Source organism: Danio rerio, chromosome 17 (assembly GCF_052040795.2).
Source record: "Danio rerio strain M-AB ecotype USA chromosome 17, GRCz13ab, whole genome shotgun sequence".
Taxonomy (NCBI): domain Eukaryota; kingdom Metazoa; phylum Chordata; class Actinopteri; order Cypriniformes; family Danionidae; genus Danio; species Danio rerio.
In genome coordinates, this window is record NC_141037.1 from 32,532,347 (window position 1) to 32,555,984 (window position 23,638).

At 37.2% G+C, this 23,638-nt stretch overlaps 1 protein-coding gene and 2 non-coding genes across 25 annotated transcripts in view; all 3 read right to left on the reverse strand.

Annotated features, from left to right (window-relative positions):
* Positions 1 to 21,944, reverse strand: part of eml1 (EMAP like 1) — a 120,750-nt gene extending 98,806 nt beyond the window's left edge. For 12 of the 23 annotated variants that reach the window (XM_087289548.1, XM_087289547.1, XM_087289546.1 and 9 more), the window contains exon 1: positions 7,190 to 7,311. Coding sequence is in view for 11 of the 23 variants with exons in the window: in XM_087289529.1 (XP_087145655.1) it covers positions 10,856 to 10,997 (142 nt within the window). In the remaining 12 variants the exon portion in view is untranslated. Of the gene's footprint in view, positions 1 to 7,189; positions 7,312 to 10,855; positions 12,036 to 21,097; positions 21,147 to 21,318 lie in introns of those variants that run through there. The other 11 variants (XM_087289529.1, XM_087289528.1, XM_087289526.1 and 8 more) reach the window with 4 other exon arrangements.
* Positions 21,945 to 22,056: 112 nt separating this feature from the next.
* trnad-auc (transfer RNA aspartic acid (anticodon AUC)) lies at positions 22,057 to 22,129 on the reverse strand. The gene has a single exon. It is a non-coding gene; the product is annotated as a tRNA-Asp (tRNA).
* Positions 22,130 to 23,353: 1,224 nt separating this feature from the next.
* On the reverse strand, positions 23,354 to 23,426 carry trnav-uac (transfer RNA valine (anticodon UAC)). Its single transcript has one exon. It is a non-coding gene; the product is annotated as a tRNA-Val (tRNA).
* Positions 23,427 to 23,638: the final 212 nt, after the last annotated feature.

The window sequence follows — 23,638 nt, forward strand, 5'->3', positions numbered from 1 at the left end:
AGTTACAGGCCTAGTTATTGCATTATCAAGATAACTATTACAAGGTTTGACTAATAGGAAATGTATATTAATAATAAAATAACCTGGTTTGCTGGACAGGACAATATTTTGGTCAAGATATATGACTTTTTGAAAATCTGGATTCTAAGAATGCATAAAAACTTTGAGAAAATCACCTTTTAAATTGTCCAAATGCAATGCATATTATCAAACCAAATTAAAGCTTACATATTTACATCAGATATCCTGATAGAACAAGATCACAAATGTCATTATTACACAGCAGTTTGAAAAAATGTGAAGTTAAAAAGATTCTTTTTTCTGTTTCGGCAATGAAAAAAAGTTTATAACAGACCAAATGAATCTGTTTCTGAGTGAATCCGCTAAACCTATAATTTAATGATCCATTCATAAAGACAATCACATACTTTGTTTCTAAATGAATCAGCCATTTTAAACGAATCATTAAAAAACCTCACATATTAAGACAGAACCTGTTGCCTTGCCTCCTAATGGTGGTTTTAGCATCATCTATTTATCATTTACTTCCCTAAACCTGCCAAGGTACCAGCACAAAAACACACTCAGCAAATTATAATCAATTATCATCATCATTCAAAAAACTATATTAAATTCACCCACATCTACATCAAATCAATTCTCATCCAAGACCATTAACTATCGCAAATATTCACAACAAACAAACACACAAGTCCAGTTCTCTCAGATTCAACCTAACACTCAGCATTTCCCAAATTTTTCCAAGCACTTCTGGCCGGTCTAGACTCGATCCACAGCTGGTGAGGGTGTGGACGGGGCATCCAGCCATGCAGACTCCCCCGAGGCGTTACTCTCCTCAAACCCCGGGACCACCACCTGCTCCAGACCCTGCCTCCACACAGCCCCTGCTTTCTGGATGAGGGACCAACAGGCAGAGGAGCGTGACTGTGCACCCCCTACTACTCCCATTCACATGATGATGATGATGATGTCATAAAAGCTTACATCAGCACTCATAAATTCACTCCAGCATCTTGTTGACATGGCTATAATGCACACGAGCTACAATCCACAGATATGAGTCTTCAAGATGAATCATGGTGGCCAAATAGAATCAAATATTCCAAATTTGAAATATACCATAAATATACCATTTAAATATACCAAATTTGAACATATTGTGCCAATATAGTGGCTCAGTGGTTAGCAATGTTGCCTCACAGTAAGAAGGTCGCTGGTTCGAGTCTCGGCTGAGTCAGTTGGCATTTCTGTATAGAGTTTGCATGTTCTCCCTGTGTTTGCGTAGGTTTCCTTCAGGTGCTCTGGTTTCCCCCCCAGTCCAAAGACATGTTATATATAATTGAATAAACTTAATTCTCCGTAATGTTTGTGTGTGAATGAGTGTGTATGAATGTTTTCCAGTGCTAGGTTGCAGCCGGAAGGGCATCCGCTGTGTAAAACACATGCTTGATAAGTTGGTGGTTCATTCCGCTGTGGCAACCCGATTAATAAAGAGACTAAGCCGAAGGAAAATGAATGAATGATTGAACATATTGTGTCTGTTGATGGTGGTAACAATAGGAGGGAAACATCTTATAGTTCTTACCACACTTTCAAAGTTCATTGATTACTTTGATTTCTTAAAATTGTTATTCTTTGATGCCAAACATTGTTAGGATTTTAAATAAAAAATTATGATTCATTCGTTTTATTTTCTACCGTATATATCGCTTCCTACCACGATATCACTATGTCTTAGTGCTTATGTAGTCTGGCTTAGGTTGTGTGTAATTATGTATAGTATATGAATAGTTAGTGTAGTAAGATTACTGCTCCGGTATGTTAGTCATGTATAGATTTAAAATAGCTCTTACGTCCAGTGTTGTGCTCATATTTATGAATATGTTTATTTTTGTAGCAGTGTGGTAATGAGAGACGCCATTTCATTCCACTGTATGTCCACACAAGTAGCAGAATGACAATAAATATATATTGTCAACTATACATGTATATTGTCAAATATATCAAAACTCAAATGTAGTAAACTGATCAAAAGTTAATATAGATAACTTTTAATGGGATTTTGTCTGGGTTTTTTTTTTAACCCTCAGATTCAACATTTTTAAATAGTTGTATCTCGGCCAAATATTGTCCTATCCTAGCAAAGTATGCATCAGTAGAAAAAAGCTCTTTTTTAACCAACTAGACTGGTTTTGTAGTCCAGGGTCACATATTTGTTTCATTATCTTAACATTTTTACTGAGGTTATTTCAGGAATTTAGATTACATCTCTCCATAATTCAGAAAACTGAAAAAAAGTGAATGTGAAAATGAAGTGACATGTGGCCTGCCCGAGTAGTGAAGTGACCCATACTCTGAATTTGTACTCTTGCACACCAATGAACGCACACTGTTAACACACACCCGGAACAAGATCTCTAACCTCAGTCATGGTAATAATGGTGGTGAGAGCACTGGTTACTGGTTACTACATTCAATGTGTGTCAGTAGTAGGCTTGGGCGGTATTTCGGTATTATGGTATACCGCGGGATCTAAAAATAGCAACGGTGTCAGTTTCAATACCGTTATACCGTCATAAAATATTAAATATCCTTTATTTAATGCCTACAAAAACGTATGTGTGGTTGTCATCACGGGACAGTGTGGAGGAGAGAGAGAGAGGAAGAGGGAGAGGGAGGGGGGGGGGAGAAGGAGAGGGCGAGAGGGAGAGGTGAAGTGACGTGTCGCGCTTCAAAGTGTCCTGCAGTTTGGCAGTTTCGACTGAACAGAAGGGAGACGTGGTTAATATGAACGAGAGGTCTGCATTAGAGCTAAATATCTTTGCCCGAACCCGGCGAGACCCGAAAAAATCCAAATCCCTGCATTAAAATCCATCCCTGCAAAGGTAAAACAAATGATGAAGTAGTAAAAAAAGCGAATTATTACGGCGGTCAAGTTAGTCACTAGCTCAGAAAGAGCGCATTCCAGCCGCAGGTATTTCGCGGTCGCTCATACACTGCGTATTACGGTAGAGCATTAAACCGCAAGCTGACAGGTAAAAAGACGTGGCCTCTCGCTACAGTGAAACTGCTGTCATGGTAAATTAAATGGATGTTCCTGACTGGTAGAAGATAAACAAACAATCCAACCCAAAACTTGCAAAATCAGCCAGATCAGAACTCTGTATCTCGACCTGTAGCAGCAGGAAAGGGTGTTCAGCTGCTGGACCCCGTGAGCGCAGGACTGCGCTAAAGCCTGTGGATTTAAATGTTTCTCCACAAACACACGTAGCCTAATCTTGGTGAGTAAAGGGTTTGTCAATTATAAATAAATATTGATTAAACCATATAATCATAATGTAGACAGAGTATACAGGCTAATGGTGGCAATATTATTTTAATATTCAACTTCACCGTCGCCTTAATGCCAGATTGTGAAGAGAAGTGGAGAAACACATCTCGCAGAGCCTTTATCTTAATTTCGTTATTGCCAAAATACCCGTCACCATTTAGAGTTTATTTTAATTTGATTTGTTAAGAAAGATTTTTTTTCATTTGTGTGTTGGCCAATTTAAAGGCTAAGTGCATGTACCTAGACCTATAGAGTGCTGAGATGTTACGATGTTACAGAGGACTTACTTTATTTCTTTGTTCCAACTTTCAAGTGCATATAGCCTAGTCTACGTTTGTTACGAATAAATGATGTTAAAACATATAAATGACTCATTCTTGAAAAAATGCATTAGAGCTGTGCATGAGCATATTTGAATAATGTCGGGCTGTAAATGGGTTCGCGCTTTATAAAGCTGTCGATCAAAATGTACCTGTCGGACTCGGGACCTATCGGGTATAATTTTTATGGCCCGATTACAGCTCTGCATTCCCGCGGGAGCCGGCCAGATTTCTTATGGTGTGGGAGTAAATTTCTGAATAAATCGCGGGAGAGATGTGTGTGTATGTGTATGTGTGTGTGTGTGTGTGTGTGTGAGAGAGAGAGAGAGAGAGAGAGAGAGAGAGAGAGAGAGAGAGAGAGAGAGAGAGGTGCTGTGCGTCGCTTCTCTCTCTCTCTCTCTCTCTCTCTCTCTCTCTCTCTCTCTCTCTCTCTCTCTCTCTCTCTCTCTCTCTCTCTCTCTCGCTCTCTCTCTCTCTCTCTCTCTCTCTCTCTCCGCGAGCCTAAGGTCGCATAGAAGGTATTCAGTTTCTGAATGGTTTAGGCTCAAGCCAACAGTTTGGTGACGCTGTCTGAGCCTTACGTCATAATTTTTTTTTTATTACGCCGGTAATACCGGAAACCGGGGTAAAATATGGAGGCGGTTTGACGGTATCAAAATTTGGATACCGCCCAAGCCTAGTCAGTAGCATTCTAAACTGCACCTTTGGATACAAGCCCAACTAAATACAAAATCATTTTAGCATTATATTTAGCAACTTTATTTTAAATTGTGAATTATTTTAATGAAATTGCTAAATAAAATGCTATAATCAAATAAATTGTTTATCCACAAAGATATGACTAAAACTGTAAAGTGTGTGTAAATAACTATTCTTGAGGTGGAGACTGTGATGGCAAAAGACACATTTTGAGGAGGCGGCCTTTAGAGTTTGCCATAATTGCTTTCTACAAACACAAACCAATACTGTGGTAAAAGAAACACTTAAACATGTCATTTTTCTTTCAATTAGACAGATTTTTTTAATGAAAAGCCAAAAAAGCCCCAAATCTTACAACTGAAAGGTATATGACAAGAAAACACATGTCTCGTTTAAAAATCAATATATGTCAGTTGTATGACATGTGATTTAACTGTTCATTCGTCTGTTATGATTATATAAGAGTATGTTCTCCTGCTTGCGCTGCTCCATATCTTGTGAGGCAGGGAAAACATTAATCATATCTGACGTGGCTGCTGAACACACGGAGCCCCCTTCCATCCCCTCCCCCCCGTTACTATATTAGAAAGAACATACAAGATGCTCTTTAAAGACCGCTATAACAATGCAGACCTCTTTCTGAACACCGGTAGGTCTATACATTCATGTACATCACCAGGGTTTCTGCAGGTTACACCAAGTTAAATTTAAGACTTTTAAAAAAAAATTGAAGATCAGTATGAATACATTTTTAGATCTATACAGGGCTAAATGCCAAGGATTTTTTTTTTTTGAATATCCCAGTTGGAAAAGATTTTCAAAAATTTTAATTTTATACATTTAATAGTACAATAATTTGTTCAAGTTTGTTCAACCAATAATTGATCTTATTCACCCATGACCCACCCATAAGTAAGCTATAAAAAAGCATGCAGCCTATTTTTGATTACCTGATGAGTGCATTAACAGCAGCACTTTCTGATATATTTGAGAAATGATGAGCTCCTATTGTACAGTGTCAACCATGTGACGGAACTCGTCGTGAAGTTGGGGGAAAAATTAAATATGCTAGACTTGCTGCGTCAGTGTCGTGAGGCCTCGCAGACATAGTATCGGTTGTCGTGAACAATGCCACATTACATGAGAAGAAACGATTGAATCTTGTGTCACGACGCCCATTTGTCGTTTATGATTTTCCCTGCGACACCCTACATCAAGAAAATCGTGCCTAAATCGTGTAATCTGACCGGGGCATTAGTATGCAGTTGTAATTAGTATTTTTCACAGATTAACTAAATAATCACACAAATAAAATTCCAAAAAGCAATCTATTAAACGAAAAAACCCATTACATATAATACCAATTTATCAGGCATTCCTAGTTATTTTAGAAAAAGGTAACAGTATATTCCTATTAATTGGTGTATCGAGACTTGTTAATTGTTACAGAATATCTAGAACATGCAATTATATGACAACTTCAATGATCCAACCAATTAAAGATCAGCGTAAAACAAAGGGTTCATAAATCACATTTCTCTAAAAGGATCCTAATTAGATCTAACAAAAGCTTGAGTGTTTTTTCTCCACAGTGGGATCATAATGCTTGCTTTTACTCTGACATTACATTGCCAGTCTTAGATAGCCAGGTTTACTCTGGCCGATCAATATACTATCTTGAATAACTCACTTAGTGTCCACCAACACTAAGAGACTGAAATCGCATTACGGATGGTGATGCTCCTCCTCACACCAGATGAGTGAAGTCTGTCATATTACACACATGCGATAGAAAAAAAAAATCCTGCATTTCCAATTTAATGCATGAAAGACAACCGTACTTTATAATCAAAATACACAAATGCAATATAAAAAACATCCTGCAATTCCAATCTAATTTATTAAAGATATGTGCCATGTGACATAATCATACGGATTATGATGTGTTTTCAGCACAAGATTTTCTACGTCTAAAATCACTTTAGCATTTTCTGAATGCAGGGCGAGGCAGTAAAATAATGAGATTAAAAAGAAAGTTGCTGGATGTTTAATAATCCTTCACTTCTGTCAGATCCCAAAAAGGAATATTTAAAAATGACAGTGTGCTATTTAAAGCCTGTCATGCCATTCAAGACTACAATAATATAAAAAGCACAATAGTACAGAGTACAATAATCTATTACCATGTCATGTATTAGCATGCCACACAGTTAAACTAAACCTAACTTAAATTTCATCATTATTATTAATATAATTCTGCTTTGTTGTGAATTATCTGACCTTTCAGCAGATGGGCGTGTAAACTATTGCTGTTTTGAAGGGTTCTGGCGACATCTAGTGGTTTGGTAATAGCAGGTACAAGCAAGAAACTTCTTCAGTTAATAGTCCATTTTTAGATAAATGCGCAAGCATATTGTTGTAAGTTAACAAACAACGAATGTTTTCTCGCTCATGTACGCTTTTGTGTTTGTAGACTTGAAATAAAATATAAAGTATATAAAGTAATAAAACAGACTGTCGCTAGGTTAGTTGTATGTCTACAAAAAAGCAAAAAAAAAAAAAAAAAAAAAGCAGTGCCATATTCTGTAATTCTCGAAACAACATCAATACTTTCACTTCATTGTGGTTTTGATGGCATTCTTTGGTGAAATTACATTCAACGTTAAATGTTATGAACAAAAATGACCCCGTGGTCATGCTGCTCAAGGCTAATAGCTAACTAGCATTTCTCCAAAATATAAACAGCAGCATCATTGATACGCAACAAAATTGCTCATCTATCGTACTTAACACAAGGAAATATAAAAATACGGCTTACCTTGATTTTTATTCTTTTTTTTTTTTTTTTTTGCATTTTCTCGGATATCATGTCACATTCAATCTAGCCTTTTAAGCAAACGCTTTATTGGCCAAAACAAAGTTTGTGGTGAAAATGGCGCCAAAAGTAAGGGACGGGTCTTTTTTTAAATAAACAAGTACATTTTAATATAAATAAGTATTTTTCACACATACAAATTTTATACACTTCCCTTGTTTTGATGTAAGTTCATGTTGTATTTTGCTCAATGAAACTTGTGGACAAGTGTAAAACTAGACTATTTGAACAACATTCAATAGACAAAATAAAATAAGTAATGAAGACTTGCAAAACTCAACAGTCTATGGAATAGAAAATAAATTAAAAAGTAATTTAGTTTTCATTCAGTTTTATCCTATTTAAATATAGTCAACTGTATTGATTTTGATTTTGAAATTACACACACAGTGTAGGCTATATTAAATCTGGTTATATGAGATTATTTATGCAGTGTAAAAAATGTTCAAAAATCAATCATTAGATTTATTCATATTTTGTAGGTGGTTATAAAAAATATTTCAGTTTGAGTCTGAATTTAAACAAATAATTTAAGTTGAACATTACTAAATTTAATTTGCTTGTTTAAATTTAGCCCATATTGTTTGCAACAATTTTGCAGAAATCTTTTTTTTTTTTTTTTTTTTTTGTAAGTGTGCCCTTCACAGTACATTTGCAGCACTTTAAGATTTAGTCAATAGAAAACAAAGCCTCCTTCACAGAGGCCCAACAATTACACAAAATGGGTTCATTAAACTCTGAGCTTCATTAAACAAAGAAGTTCTTCACAATTATGAAAGGGATTCCAAAGTGCATCCTAATTAATCAGTTCTGTAAACAGCTCAAGGTTATCTGTTTATGTGTCTCATGACTGGAAACTACTGCACAACTTCTCTCTGGAGATTCAATAACTAAACTTTAGGCACAGGCTACTTTAAATTGAAGATATATGAACTCATTTACAAACTATGACATAAATGGGAAACCACTAATGTGGGCTGCACAAATGATCAAAGACTAACAATAACTGAATTATCTCTTCTAACAGTACTAATATAGCAGAACAAATTAATGTACTGATAACAATGTCCTGTTGAATCTATAGTAACTTACTGGCAGCACTAATCAATTACAACAAAAATACTGTATTTACAGCACCATTGATTTTACTGTACATGTATTGAAAGTATTGTATATTTGTAAAATACAGTAATTTCAACAATGCAACTGTAACAAAGCATTTGTCCTACAGTAAAAACACAGTTCACATTACAGTTAAATACTACGTAATTTACAAAAATCATTTACAGGGTAGGTATAGACACTTTAGCTTATCTAAACCGATGTTTTGCGAATATGTGAACACCATCATGTGCCAGAACAGAGCCTTGGCAAACACAAAAGCAGCAATGACTTATTGCATGTGACTGCTGATAACACCCACAGAGATTTGGAAGAGAATGCACTGATTTCATTCCCATAATAAACCTTCAAAAGATTAAATATTCAGCATAGCATATCCATACCTGGGGGCAAAACAGAAGCACACTAATTTGCCATTTATGCTTTTTAAATTTGAGTTTGCTATATCAAATCACAAAATACAGGCATTTACTACAGACTGCAGGGTTTTTGTTTAGAACAGGGGTGCCCAAACTCTGTCCTGGAGGGCCGGTGGCTATGAAAGTTTAGTTCCAACCCCAATCAGACACACCAGGGCTAACCAATCAAGCTCTTATTGGCCTTTCTAGAAACATCCTTGCTGGTGTGTTGAGGGAAGTTGGAGCTAAAATCTGCAGGACACTGGCCCTCCAGGACCGAGTTTGGACACCCCAGGTTTAGAACCATATCGTCCAGAAGCCATTTATGCTAAAATGCTTATTTGTGTGTGTGTGTGTGTGTGTGTGTGTGTGTGTGTGTGTGTGTGTGTGTGTGTGTGTGTGTGTTTATAATATGATTTTTTTTTTACAAATCAATAACTGTGAAAACCACCTCATTACACATTTTCCTAAGCTCAACTATCAAATACACAGACTTTCAACACTCAACTAAGAACCTCCTCTAAGAACCTTTCAGCAACAGGTTATTAGTGTTCATTCATTTTTCTTCAGCTTAGTCTCTTTTTTCATCAGTGGTCGCCACAACGGAATGAACCGGCAACTTATCCAGCAAATTTTTTTACGCAGCAGATGCCCTTCCAGGTGCAACCCAGAACTGGGAAATACCCAGACACACTCATTCACACACATACACTATGGCCAGTTTACAGGTAGATCATGCAAACTACACACAGAAACGCCAACTTGCCCAGCCGGGGCTCGAACGAATGACCTTCTTGCTGTGAGGTGACAGTGCTAACCAAGCCACCATCCCAACCTAAACTGTTATTAATATTCTTTAAAAAAGACATCTTTGTCAGTACTTTAGTGTAGTTTATTTGTTTACTGGGACAATGTGAACAAATGTAGATCGTTGACAAATCATTAAAAAGTCACACCTAAAAATAAACAAAGCATACTTCACCTTTACTTTCTTTATTGTCCACAAGTGGAAATTTATCTGGCTTAACCACACAACCACATCAGCATTCACATTACACATATCACAGAAAAACAAGCAACACAATATCTTCAATGTCATTACATAAATCAAATTAAAAACTCAATCAAAACCCTATACGTACTTATTTAAAATTTTTATGGCAGTCGACACAAAGGACACATACATATTTTTCTTTACTTGAGGCTGCCTAAAACATCTTTTTGATGGCAAGAGCTGAGATTTTATATTTAAAGGATGGAAACATTATCATGTGCATTATAGCACAAATATTGTATATATCTATATAAATATACAAAGAGAAGTAAAAAAAAAAAAGGACATAAGTGGAAAAAGAGAGAAATAACAAAGGCGATAAGACAACAAAGCCAAGAACAAACAGTACAAGTAGGTCTACTGTCAAGAATACAAAACTACCGTTGATACTTTTGATTTGTCAATAACTAATTTTAACAAGAAACTGAAAAGAACGAAGAGTCCTCTAATTGTTGGTGGGATGGAGTTCCATTTCCTCGCAGTATTCACTGAAGATACAAACTGACTGAATGTGCTTTTACTGTAATATAGAAGTTTCAAATATAAAAACAACTATTTGTGTGACAGGGTCTATATATTTCAGAGTGTTGAGCAGTAGAAACACCTGATAAACAATACTGTTCTTCCACGCCAGAAGAGAGAAATCTATTTATATCTGATTGTTTTAAAGAGAGCCAGCCAGTGATCAGACTTTCCTAGACACTCTATGTGAAGGAAATGATCCCTTCTTATGTTTGCATGTTATAAATGAACTGCCATGAAGACGCCAATGACATCACAGCACTGTTATAAATAACCATGTTCAGCTGTGATGCATGATCCAGATAAATCCTCTACTATAACACACTTCACAACAGAGCTGAAGCACATGAGTAAAATGACAGTCTCTGGTCAGTCTGAGAGCAGCCTTATATGGCCAAAACCTTTACACTCTCATCAAGCAGAATATCAGAACATATTTGCAGGATGAGCTGTCCGCGTGGAGCCAGGCCAAAAGCAGGATAAACCCTAATTTCCCTGACACTGGATACTCACCCATCGGAAGCCCTTCGCAGTCTGACATTGTGGAAAATCTCTCTCTGGGAAAATCTGAAAGGAAAAAACAAGCCGCTCTTTGAGATTGCGGACTCCTCTCGGCTTCTGTCCTGCTGAGAACCATGGGATGCAAAGAATGCATATCGAGCCCTCGTGGCCTGGGCCTCTATTGGAGGATAAATATGTTCACACCCTCCCTCCTGCCTCTGAAGGAGATCCATTTAATCTGAGCGGCCTGTGTTACACTCAGAGACTCCATTCCTGGATTCAAATGCTGCACTCTGGTTATTTTAAAGCAGATGAGCCGGTCCAACTCTGCTTTGACCAGTGGATGCTAATGCGTGAGAGACTTTTGTGACTGTGGGTTTAATACAATGACTTGTGTTGTTGTTGAAACAGTGTCACATGTGCATTCAAGTTCAGACAGTATACATTATTTTAAAAATACTGTTGTTTCAAGCTATTTTATCCTAAATGATTATTACATTTTTAACCCAGTTGTTGGGTTTCTTTTTATATTTTAACCAAATGTGGGTCAAAACAACACAGGTAATCTTAAATAACAGTTTTTTGATGTTTTATAGTTTAATTATATACTAAAAAATACTTTTTGATGTAGTAAAATCTAATAGATTTACTCAGATAATTTTTTAAATGTAATATTAATTGTCGAAGAGTGGCTCAGTCGTTAGCACTGCAAGAAGGTCGCTGGTAAGAGTCCCCGCTGGGTCAGTTGGCAGTATAGAGTTTCTGTGTGGAGTTTACATGTTCTTCCTGTGTTAATGTGGCTTTCCTTCAGGTGCTCCAGTTTCCCCTACAGTCCAAAGACATGCGCTATATGTGAATTGAATAAACTAGTGTGACTGTGAGTGTGTATGGATGTTTCCCAGTACTGGGATAGATGCTGGAAGTGCATCCGCTGTGTAAAACATATGCTGGATAAGATTGTGGTTCATTCTGATGTGGAAACCCCTGATGAATAAAGGGACTAAGCCAAAAGAAAATGAATGAAAATAATTAATTGTCGAAAATTACAATTTTGTAAGTAAATATCATTGCAAACCCAGTAGTTTTAAGTACATTTTAATAATGGATATGCCATTAAGGATGTGTAGTTCCCAGCAAGCTTTGCATGGGATTGAATTGAGAGGAGAATGTTTGGAAAATAAAATGAATCTTAAATTTGAGAGAAAGAGTTGTCAGAGTTTAATTTTCATTAGTTTGAAGATTAGAAGAGTTGTGAGTAATTTCTTTTTAGTTTTGAGGTTACCATCTCACAGATGAGTTGCACTCATGCTTTGGGTCTTGGCATATTTACTATTACAGTGTTTTTGGATTGCTTAAGCACTTTTTCAAAACACCTTTAGCGATTTTCAAAACAGGGCCAGTGTGTTCAAAAAAATACACACAATTAGCACAACCACACAGCCAATTAGCAAAACACTACAGATCCTTTGAATAATTAAACACTCTCATAAAAACTATACACTTCTGTTTAAAAACCACAATTTTTTACCATAAGAAACACACATTTTCACATTTACTATACTCTGTTTGAACGAGTTACACTCTGCTGTGATAAACCTAAAACACTTTTAGCACTTCTACTTCCCTATGATTGGAGTAGGCTACCATCAACAAAGTACAAATATAAAGTAAATTCACCAAAAACTACTCAAGACCAACGCTGCACACTGAAGAAACTCATTTATTCCTCAACATGTCCAACATGTTGGCATAAAGATTCAAAGTACTGTAACATGTCACTTTGCGTATTGAACTGTAAGTTAGACATTGTCTCTTTGCCTAGCTGAATCTGGCAAAGAATTATCAACATTGCAATATTGTCCTTAGCAAGACACCTTGGAAAGAAATGTCTTGAATGTAGAATCTCTGTATTGCTGCTACCCCCATCTGGTCACAGGCCTCCTCCATGGCTTGGATGAGGGGTACCTCAGCCTGGAGATGGAGATCATATACCTTCCTCCACTATGCCGAGAAAAACTCTTCTATAGGGTTAAGGAATGGAGAGTGTGCTGGAAGATATAGGGCAGTGAAATGTGGATGTTGCTGAAACCAGTTCTGAACCAGAGCAGAACAGTGGAAAGACACATTGTCCCAGACAACAATGTATTGCATATGATCGATTTGCTTTGCTGCTGTTATGTTGTGCAATTGGTCCAAGAATGTAAGTATATGTGCTGTGTTGTTAGGGCCCATATGGTCATGGCAGTGGAGGACCCCATTCTTTGTAAAGGCTGCACAAAGTGTTACTGTATAATTCCCCCAAGTTGCCCTGGGACATTGACTATAGCCCTGTGGCCAAAGTTTCTTCCACTCCATGCTCTCGTCAGGTTAAACCCAGCCTCATCTACAAAAATTAACTTATGCTGCATCTCCTCTCCATCCATTCATAAAACTACCTGAAGAACAATGTCAGGCAAAAATGTGCAGTTCAGTTTCTTTTGGATTGGGTGCCTTTTGACAATGGTTCCTAAGGGGGTATTTGATGCTATCATTTTCTCGCCAAAAAGCAGAGGGACGTTCAGAGAACGTCACTGCTCAACAGAAGCCTGATTTGACAATTGTCATAAAAGCCAGAGGTTGTTTCCGCTCAGTTTCGAACTGTGGACCTTTCACATGTGAGGCGAACGTGATAATCACTACACTATGGAAACTTGCACCTATGCAGTAATCAGATACCATTTTGGATTGAGTCCCTTTTGACAATCGTTCCTAAGGGTGTATTTGATGTTATCATTTTCTTGCCAAAAAGCAGAGAACTGTTTCTGCTCAGTTTCGAACCTAGGACCATACGAGTGTTGGGCGAATGTGATGACCACTACACTAGAGAAACCCCTCTTATCCTGTTGATGAGCAATTTAGGCCTGCGAAGATAAAACAAGGGGTCGCGTTTGTCGATCAAGCGGAAAAGCATACTCAGTGTGACAAGCTCCCTGCCGGTTTTAGCATACACATCGTTTGCCTTGTTTGGAGCAAGGACTTTGCAGCGAGAATCATCCAGTGAGCAGAGAGCCAACTGAGAATGTGCATAAAAGCAAATCTGCATACTTCCCCCCAGTTTCTAACAGGAACCCTTCCGCATGCAAAGTCATAGTGATAACCACAGGAGCACCATCTTGTGGTGCCATCGCAGAGAGTCTGTTCGTTACTTTCCACAATGTTATCATTCACTGTTCCACGCTTTTCCGAGTACACCTGACCTCCGGTAAATATCCCTCTCTCTAAAAAAAACAAAACTCCTACTCCAGCACTAAATTCTCTGAGTACAAACAAGTCACTTGGAATAAATAAAAAGCACTTCTCGAATGCATTGCCTCATCTTGTTGAATCGCTGAATAACTCCTCTATTGGAAGTCGCTTTGCTCAAAAGTGTCCGCCAAATGTATGTTTCCACCCAGTTTCGAACAGAGGACCTTTTGCGTGTGAGGCAAACATGATAACCACTACACTACGGAAACTTGCACCTACGCAGAAAGCAGATACCCTTTTGGATTAGGTACCTTTTGACAATCGTCCTAAGGGGGCATTTGATGCTATCATTTTCTCGCCAAAAAGCAGAACACTGTTTCTGCTCGATTTCGAACCGTTGACCTTTTGCACATGAGGCGAACGTGATGACCACTTCACTACAGAAACCCCACAGGTCTTTTTTATGTCCTCACAGCGCTTTTCAGAAAAAATGTTTTCAGGCAACGTCAGTGGTGAACAGAAGCATGATTTGACAATTGTCATAAAAGTCAGAGGTTGTTTCTGCCCAGTTTCGAACTGCAGACCTTTCAGGTGTGAGGCGAACATGATAACCACTAGACTACGGACATATGCACCTATGCAGAAAGCAGATACCCTTTTGGATTGGGTGCCTTTTGACAATCGTCCTAAAGGGGCATTTGATGCTATCATTTTCTCGCCAAACAGCGGAGCACTGTTTCTGCTTGGTTTCGAACCGTTGTCCTTTTGCACATGAGGCAAACGTGCTGACCACTTCACTACAGAAACCCCACAGGTCCTCTTTCTGTCCTCACAGCGGTTTTCATAAAAAATGTTTTCAGGCAACGTCAATGTTGAACAGAAGCATGATTTGACAATTGTCATAAAAGCCAGAGGTTGTTTCTGCCCAGTTTCGAACTGGGGACCTTTCGTGTGACAAAACCAGGGCAGGTAAACACTGAGTAGAATTCAAAATTCTAGCCTCACAGCGCTTTGCAAAAAGAATGTTTTCAGGCAACGTCAGTGCTGAACAGAAGCATGATTTGACAATTGTCATAAAAGCAAGAAATTGTTTCCACCTGGTTTCAAACTGGGGACCTTTTGCGTGTGAGGCGAACGTGATAACCACTACACTACGGAAACTTGCACCAATGCAGAAAGCAGATACCCTTTTGGATTGGGTGCCTTTTGACAACCGTCCTAAGGGGGCATTTGATGCTATCATTTTCTCGCCAAAAAGCAAAGCTGCTCGGTTTCGAGCCATGGACCTTTCGTGTGTCAAGTGAACATGATGACCACTTCACTACAGAAACCCCACAGGTGCTTTTGATGGCCTCACAGCGCTTTGCAGAAAGAATGTTTTCAGGCAACGTCAGTAGTAAACAGATGCATGATTTAACAATTGTCATAAAAGCTAGAGGTTATTTCCGGCCAGTTTCAAACTGTGGACCTTTCGTGCATGAGGTGAACGTGATAACCACTACACTATGGAGACTGTTACCAATGCAGTAAGCAGATACCCTTTTGAATTAGGTGCCTATTAACAATCGTTCCTAAGGTGGTATTTGTTGTTATCATTTTCTTGCCAAAAAAGCAGAACACTGTTTCTGCTCGGTTTCGAACCAAGGACCTTTCGCGTGTTAGGCGAAGGAGATGACCACTACACTACAGAAACCACACAGGTGCTTTTAGCAGGCAAGTTAGGCCTCCCAAGATAAAACAAGGGGTCCGCGTTTGTTGATCAAGCGGACAAAGCATACTCAGTGTGACAAGCTCCCTGCCGGTTTTAGCATACACGTCGTTTGCCTCGCTCGGAGCAAGGACTTTGTAGCGAGAATCATCCAGTGAGCAGAGAGCCAACTAAGAATGTGCATGAAAGCAAATCTGCATACTTCGCCCCAATTTCTAACAGGAACCCTTCCGCATGCGAAGTCATAGTGATAATCACAGGAGCCTCAAGTTGGGGTGTGAGCACCATCTTGTGGTGCCATCGCAGAGAGTCTGTTCACTACTTTCCACAATGTTATCATTCACTGTTCCATGCTCTTCCGAGTACACCTGACCCCCGGTGAATATCCCACTTTTTAAACAAAACAAAACTGAATAACTCCTCTATTGGAAGTCGCTTTGCTCAAAAGTGTCCGCAAAATGTATGTTTCCACCAAGTTTCGAACAAGGGCCATTTTGCGTGTAAAGCAAACATGATAACCACTACACTACAGAAACCACATGATTGCTTCTTCAAGTTTTTAAAGTGATTTTTATAGAACTGTCTTGTGCGGTTTGCACCGTGAAGGGCCAGCAAACGCACTGGCCACCTGCTCATTCACAACACAAAGCTGAAAGAAATCAGATTTTACGCAAGTTTGCAACAGAACCAGGGCAGGTAAACACTGAGTAGAATACAAAATTCTAGCCTCACAGCGCTTTGCAGAAAGAATGTTTTTAGGCAACGTCAGTGCTCAACAGAAGCATGATTTGACAATTGTCATGAAAGCAAGAGGTTGTTTCCACCCAGTTTCGAACTAGGGACCTATCGCATGTGAGACGAATGTGATAACCAGTACAGAACGGAAACTTGCAGCAATGCAGAAAGCAGATACCCTTTTGAATTGGGTGCCTTTTGACAACCGTCCTAAGGGGGCATTTAATGCTATAATTTTCTTGCCAAAAAGCAAAGCTCTGTTTCTGCTCGGTTTCGAGCCATGGACCTTTCGCGTGGCTAGCGAACATGATGACCACTTCACTACAGAAACCCTACAGGTGCTTTTAATGGCCTCACAGCGCTTTGCAAAAAGAATGTTTTCAGGCAACATCAGTAATCAACAGAAGCATGATTTAACAATTGTCATAAAAGCTAGAGGTTGTTTCCGGTCAGTTTCAAACTGGGGACCTTTTGTGTATGAGGCAAACGTGAGAACCAGTACACTACGAAAACTTGCAACAATGCAGGAAGCAGATACCCTTTTGGATTGGGTCCCTTTTGACAATCGTTCTTTTGGGGGTATTTGATGTTATCATTTTCTCGCCAAAAAGCAGAGAACTGTTTCTGCTCGGTTTCGAAGCGTGGACCTTTCGCGTGTCAGGCGAATGCAATTTTTTTTTTTTGAATAAAAAAATCACCACATCACATTAAAATTTAAACACTTCAAGAAATTTCACAAAACAAATACATTAAAATAAACATTCTTCATAAAATAACATCCTCTTTGGGCATTTTCCGCTTTAAACCATTTTAAACATTATACACTTCATCATTAAACACATCATAAAAGCTTGGTAACATATCTTCTCCTTTAAAATACCAATACAGTCTTTCTTTGTATCTTTCCATTTTTTGTTTTAGTACATTCCACACATTTAAAACAACTTTTTCCTGTTTTGCTACATTTCTTCTTTCCCACACACATTTTTTAATGATCATTATAAGAAGATTTACAAACATTTTGTTTTTGTTTTTCATATTCCATCCGAACATCACCAGAGTATTCCATTCCGATTGTTCTTCCTCCCAATATTTCAATAAATCTTTTAGCATTTTTTGGCATTTCATGTAAAAATATTCTAATTCTTTACAGTGTAAAAACAGGTGTAAAATTCCTTCATCTTCTTAAAAACATACCTTACATGTTGCATTTTGTTCTATCTGTATCTTTGTTAAAATGCACTCAGTAAAAATTGCCTTGTGTCTTATAAAATATTCAAAATATTCCAATCTTTTTTCTATTATTTTCCCTCTCATGTTTACCCATATATTTTCCTTTTTCACTCTATTCAATCTTTGTACCCAAAAGTTATTTGCTATTGGTTCTTGAAATACACTATCTCTAAAATAAACATAAAAGTCTTTCAGTAAACAATCTTTAAAATTACAAAGTTTTCCTTTTAAACTGACATGTATGCCTTTTTCATTCCCATCTTCTTCCATATTTTCTATTCTTTTAATCCATTCTTTTGGTATGGCACATTTGACCGTTTCAAGTTTATTTTCTTTTTCCTTTACACTGTATTCCTCTTTGGCTTCTTGCATTAAGTCTACTATATATTGCTTAGTTTAAAATCCCTTTTTGAAATCATAAAGAACATCCCTTATTCTTAAAATCCCTACATCCATCCATTTTTTTTTAAAAATAGTTCCTTCCCTTCTTTTAAAATACTTTTATTTAAAAACAAAGGTTGATTTAACAAGTTTTCTCTTCCCTTTACTTGGTAAAATACTCCGTCTAAAAATTTTCCCCATGCACTTAAAATTTCTTGATAAAACCCTGTTAACTTTTCCGTCATCCAGTTTTTTGTTTTTAACCAAAGAATATCTTCTCCTAAGTTAAAATTGCCAACTTTGTTTAAAAAATATTTCATGACCTTTTTCCATTCTGTTGAGTTCTCCTCTTGTAAAAGCTTTTTAACTATTTTGACTCTAAGACAATTCTTCCTTTGTTTAATATCAATCAATCCTATCCCTCCTTCTTCTGTTGCTCCTATTATTGTATTGTACGCAATTCTTGGGGGTTTCCCCTCCCATAAAAAAATAGTGAACACACTTTTTCAATCTCCCTTCTATCCAACATGGCATTTCTGTTATATATAATTTATACCATAGCTTTGATATCATTAAAACATTTAATATTAAGGCTTTACCCTTTAAGCAAAGTTCTCTCATCCTCCAGAAATTTAATCTTGATTCTATTCCTCTTATTAGATCATCCCACATCTTTTCTGTTGCTTTTCTTTCATTTTTACCAATTAAAATTCCTAAAATTTTCAGTTCTTCTACTTGTCTAAATTGGAAACAATCTGTTAAAATAAATTTTCATTTATTTTGCTTCCTGTTCCCTTACAAAACTCCTGTACTTTTTTCATGGCTTCTTTTACACTCTTTTTATCCTTCACTATTATTGTTGTATCATCAGCATACTGGTATATTTTTCCTTCATCCTCCTCTTCTTCTATTTTTATTCCTTTAATATTAGTTTCTTGTTTTATTGCTAACCCTAAAGGTTCTGCGACTAGGGAATATTATAGTGTTGAAAGAGGACATCCTTGTCTAATTGATCTTGTAATTTTAAAACAATCTGTTAAAAATCCATTACATTTTACTTTTGTTAAAGCCCCTTTATATAAAATTTTAATCCAATTAATAAAATTCTCTCCAAATCCAAATGTTTTGAGTACATCAAATAAATAAGTATGTTCTACTCTGTCAAAAGCCTTTTCAAAATCTAAACTAATTAAATACCCATTCATCTTCTTTTCTTGTAAATATTCTATTGTGCTTTTAATGCTCATTGTTACATCTGCAATATCTCTCCCTTTTATTGCATATGCTTGGTTTGATTAAATTAATTTGGGCATAACTTCCTTTAATCTATTCGCTAAAACTTTTGCTAAAATCTCTAAATCTGTATTCAACATTGTTATTGGTCGATAATTTGGTAGTTCAGCTTTTGCTCCTTTTCTTTTATATATTAACTTCATTAATCCCATCCCCATTCTTTCATACATCTCTTAACATTTCAAAATTTCTTTAAAAACTTGTTTAAGTATTCTTTTAAAATATCTTTAAAAACAATATAAAATTCATTTCCTATTCCATCTATACCTGGACTTTTCTTTGTATTTAGTTGATTTATTGCAATTTCAATCTCTTCTTCTTCTATTTCTCTGTCACATTCTTTGTTGTCATCTTTTTCTATTTTTACTTTTATATAATTTAGAATCTTCCTTTCTTTTTCTTCATCAATACCTTTTGCTTTAAATAGATCTTCATAAAAATGTTTGATTTCTTTTAGTATTTCTATGTTTCCTTTCGCCATTTTTCCATTTCTCCCTTTAATTTCCTTTAGTATTCCTGCTTTACCTCTTTGCTTCTCTAAATCAAAAAAGAATTTCGTGCATTTTTCCCCTTCTACTGTGTATTTAGATCTGCTCCTTATCATTGCCCCCTTATATCCTCTTCTAAATCTCGTAATTTTTGCTCTATTTCTTAGATTTTTTCAATATCTTTATTTTCCTTGTTTAATTCTTTTTCTAAGGATCTTTTAACTTCTTTTTCTGTATACTTTTTACATCTTTGTAGTACTGCGCAATATTTGATTGTGTATTTTCTTATTTGATATTTTGTGTTTTCCCACCATATCCTTTATCTTCATCATACATTCTATTTTCTTTTTCTTTTTCTATTGTTTCTTTGACTTTTTGAACATAATCTTGATTCTTTAAAATGGGTGTGTCTAAAATCCAAGTCCCTGTTCCTTTTTGTATGCTTTCTATATTCACTTTAAAATGCAAGAGCTTATGATCACTAAAACTGTTCTCTTCATACTGTATGTTTTCTATAAAATTTTCAATATTTCTAGTACATAAAATAAAATCTATTCTCGTTTGACATATAAAATTCCCCACTATTTGTCTCCTTGAAAACTCTCTTTTTTCTCTATTCCTTTCCCTCCATATATCTGCTAATCTATTTTCCTTTATTAACTCATTTAGTTCATTTCTTCCTATATTCGATTTAAAAACCATTCCATCAGCCATATCTTGTTTTCTAAAAACAGTATTAAAATCTCCCATCATTATTATTTCTTTAAAACCTTTTAATACTTTATTTAAAACCTCAAAAAATTCTTTTTTGTCTTTATCTTCTGTTGGTGCATGTATATTTGCTATTATTAATTCATGTCCTTCATAGTTCACCTCTATTACTAAACATTTTCCATAATTATCCCTATACACAATTCTTTTAAAGTTTAAAACATCTTTCCTTATTAAAAAAAGCAACACCTCTTCCAGATTTACCATCACCGTTATTATATATAATATCCCCTTGCCACAACTTTTTAAAATGGTCCATTGCATGTTCTTTCCAGTTAGTTTCCTGTAAACCTATCACTTCCTTGTGTTTACATTTCTCTTTCATTTTCTCAAATTTATCTTTTCCCATCAGTCCCCTTGCATTAAAATACACACAGTTTAAAACCATTAAAATAAATAAAAATGAAATTAAACACCTACACATCCTCATTGTCCTTCATCTCCTTCCAACGCTCTCAACCAACAACTCCTTCCGTTAAAAGAGACAAAGATTAAAAGCATTTTAAAATAGATAAAATATTTTAAAAACATCATTTTTCTTCATCTTCTTCCAGTCCCCTTAACACTTCATACCTATTTGCATATTTAGCTCTGTTCTTTGTTAAAACTTTTTTCTTTACCATGTCCAAGTTTGGTTTTACCTTAAAAGTTCTTCTTCTTTAAAATCCTCTTTCCACTTTGTTCTTATCCACATTTTCCATCCTTGTTTCTTCATCATTTGCCATTCCTTCAGCTTGACCAGTCTTTCTTAGTTCCTCTTTTTCCACCGTGCTTAAAAAAGTTTTAAAACTGTCCAATATTTCCATTTGTGACCACTGTCCATCTTGTCCTGATAACTGTACTTCATTCTCTTCATTTTCGTTTTCTCCTTCCTTTTTTTCATTGTTATTCATTTCCTCCTCTATTGTCCTTTCTATTGCTTCATTATCGTCTTCCCTATTGTTGTTTTGTTCATGCACCTGCCGGTCCTGATCTTCTCCTCCTCCATCCTCTCCTTCCATCCAGCATTCACACTTGTTTAAAAAATTTTTACATTCCGGGCACCTGACAGTGATACAGTCTCTTGCAAAATGTCCCCTTATGCGCATTTGTAGCACTTGAATTCTGGACAGTCTTTCAGCATGTGTTCCGGGCTCATGCACAGCCTACGTCAGTGCTGAACAGAAGCATGATTTGACAATTGTCATAAAAGCTAGACGTTTTTTCCGCCCAGTTTCGAACTGGGGACCTTTAGTGTATGAGGCGAATGTGTTAACCACTACACTACGGAAACTTGCACCAATGCAGGAAGCAGATGCCCTTTTGGATTGGGTGCCTTTTGACAATCGTTCTTAAGGTGTTATTTAATGTTATCATTTTCTCGCCAAAAAGCAGAGCACTGTTCTTGCTCGGTTTTGAACCTAGGACCTTTCGCGTGATAGGCGAACGTGATGACCGTTACACTACAGAAACCACGCAGGTGCTTTTAACAGGCAAGTTAGCCCTCCCAAGATAAAACAAGGGGTCCGCGTTTGTCGATCAAGCGGACAAAGCATACTCAGTGTGACAAGCTCCCTGCTAGTTTTAGCATACACGTTGTTTGCCTCGCTCGGAGGAAGGACTTTGTAGTGAGCACCATCTTGTGGTGCCATCGCAGAGAGTCTGTTTGTTACTTTCCACAATGTTATGGACCGTTCGCGTGTCAAGCGAACATGATGACCACTTCACTACAGAAGCCCCACAGGTCCTTTTAATGGCCTCACAGCACTTTGCAGAAAGAATGTTTTCAGGCAACGTCAGTAATCAACAGAAGCATGAATTACCAATTGTCATTAAAGCTAAACGTTGTTTCCACCCAGTTTCGTACTGGGGACCTTTAGTGTATGAGGCGAACGTGTTAACCACTACACTACGGAAACTTGCACCAATGCTGGAAGCAGATGCCCTTTTGGATTGGGTGCCTTTTGACAATCGTTCCTTAGGTGTTATTTAATGTTATCATTTTCTCGCCAAAATGCAGAGCACTATTTCTGCTGAACAGAAGCATGATTTGACAATTGTCATAAAAGCAAGAGGTTGTTTCCGCCCAGTTTCGAACTAGAGACCTTTCGCGTGTGAGACGAACGTGATAACCACTACACTACGGAAACTTGCACCAATGCAGGAAGCAGATACCATTTTGGATTAGGTACCTTTTGACAATTGTTCTTTTGGGCGCATTTGATTCTTTCATTTTCTCGCCAAAAAGCAGAACACTGTTTCTGCTCGGTTACGAACCGAGGACCTTTCACGTGTTAGGCAAACGTGATGACCATTACACAACAGAAACCACACAGGTGCTTTTAACAGGCAAGTTAGCCCTCCCAAGATAAAACAAGGGGTCCGCGTTTGTCGATCAAGCGGACAAAGCATACTCAGTGTGACAAGCTCCCTGCTGGTTTTAGCATACACGTCGTTTGATAAATCAAATCTGCATACTTCGCACCAGTTTCTAACAGGAACCGTTCCGCAGGCAAAGTCATAGTGATAATCACAGGAGCCTCCGGTTGGGGTGTGAGCACCATCTTGTGGTGCCATCGCAGAGAGTCTGTTCACTACTTTCCACAATGATATAATTCACTGTTCCACGCTCTTCCGAGTACACTGAATAACTCCTCTATTGTAAGTCGCTTTGCTCAAAAGAGTCCGCCAAATGTATGTTTCCGCCCAGTTTCGAACAGGGGACCTTTCGCGTGTAAAGCAAACGTGATAACCACTACACTACGGAAACCACATTGATGTAATTTCAAGTTTTTAAAGTAATTTTTATAGAACTGTCTTGTGCGGTCTGCACCGTGAAGGGCCAGCAAACGCACTGGCCACCTGCTCATGCACAACACAAAGCTGAAAGAAATCAGAATTTACGCAAGTTTGCAACAGAACCAGGGTAGGTAAACACAGAGTAGCATTCAAACTTCTAGCCTCACAGCGCTTTGCAGAAAG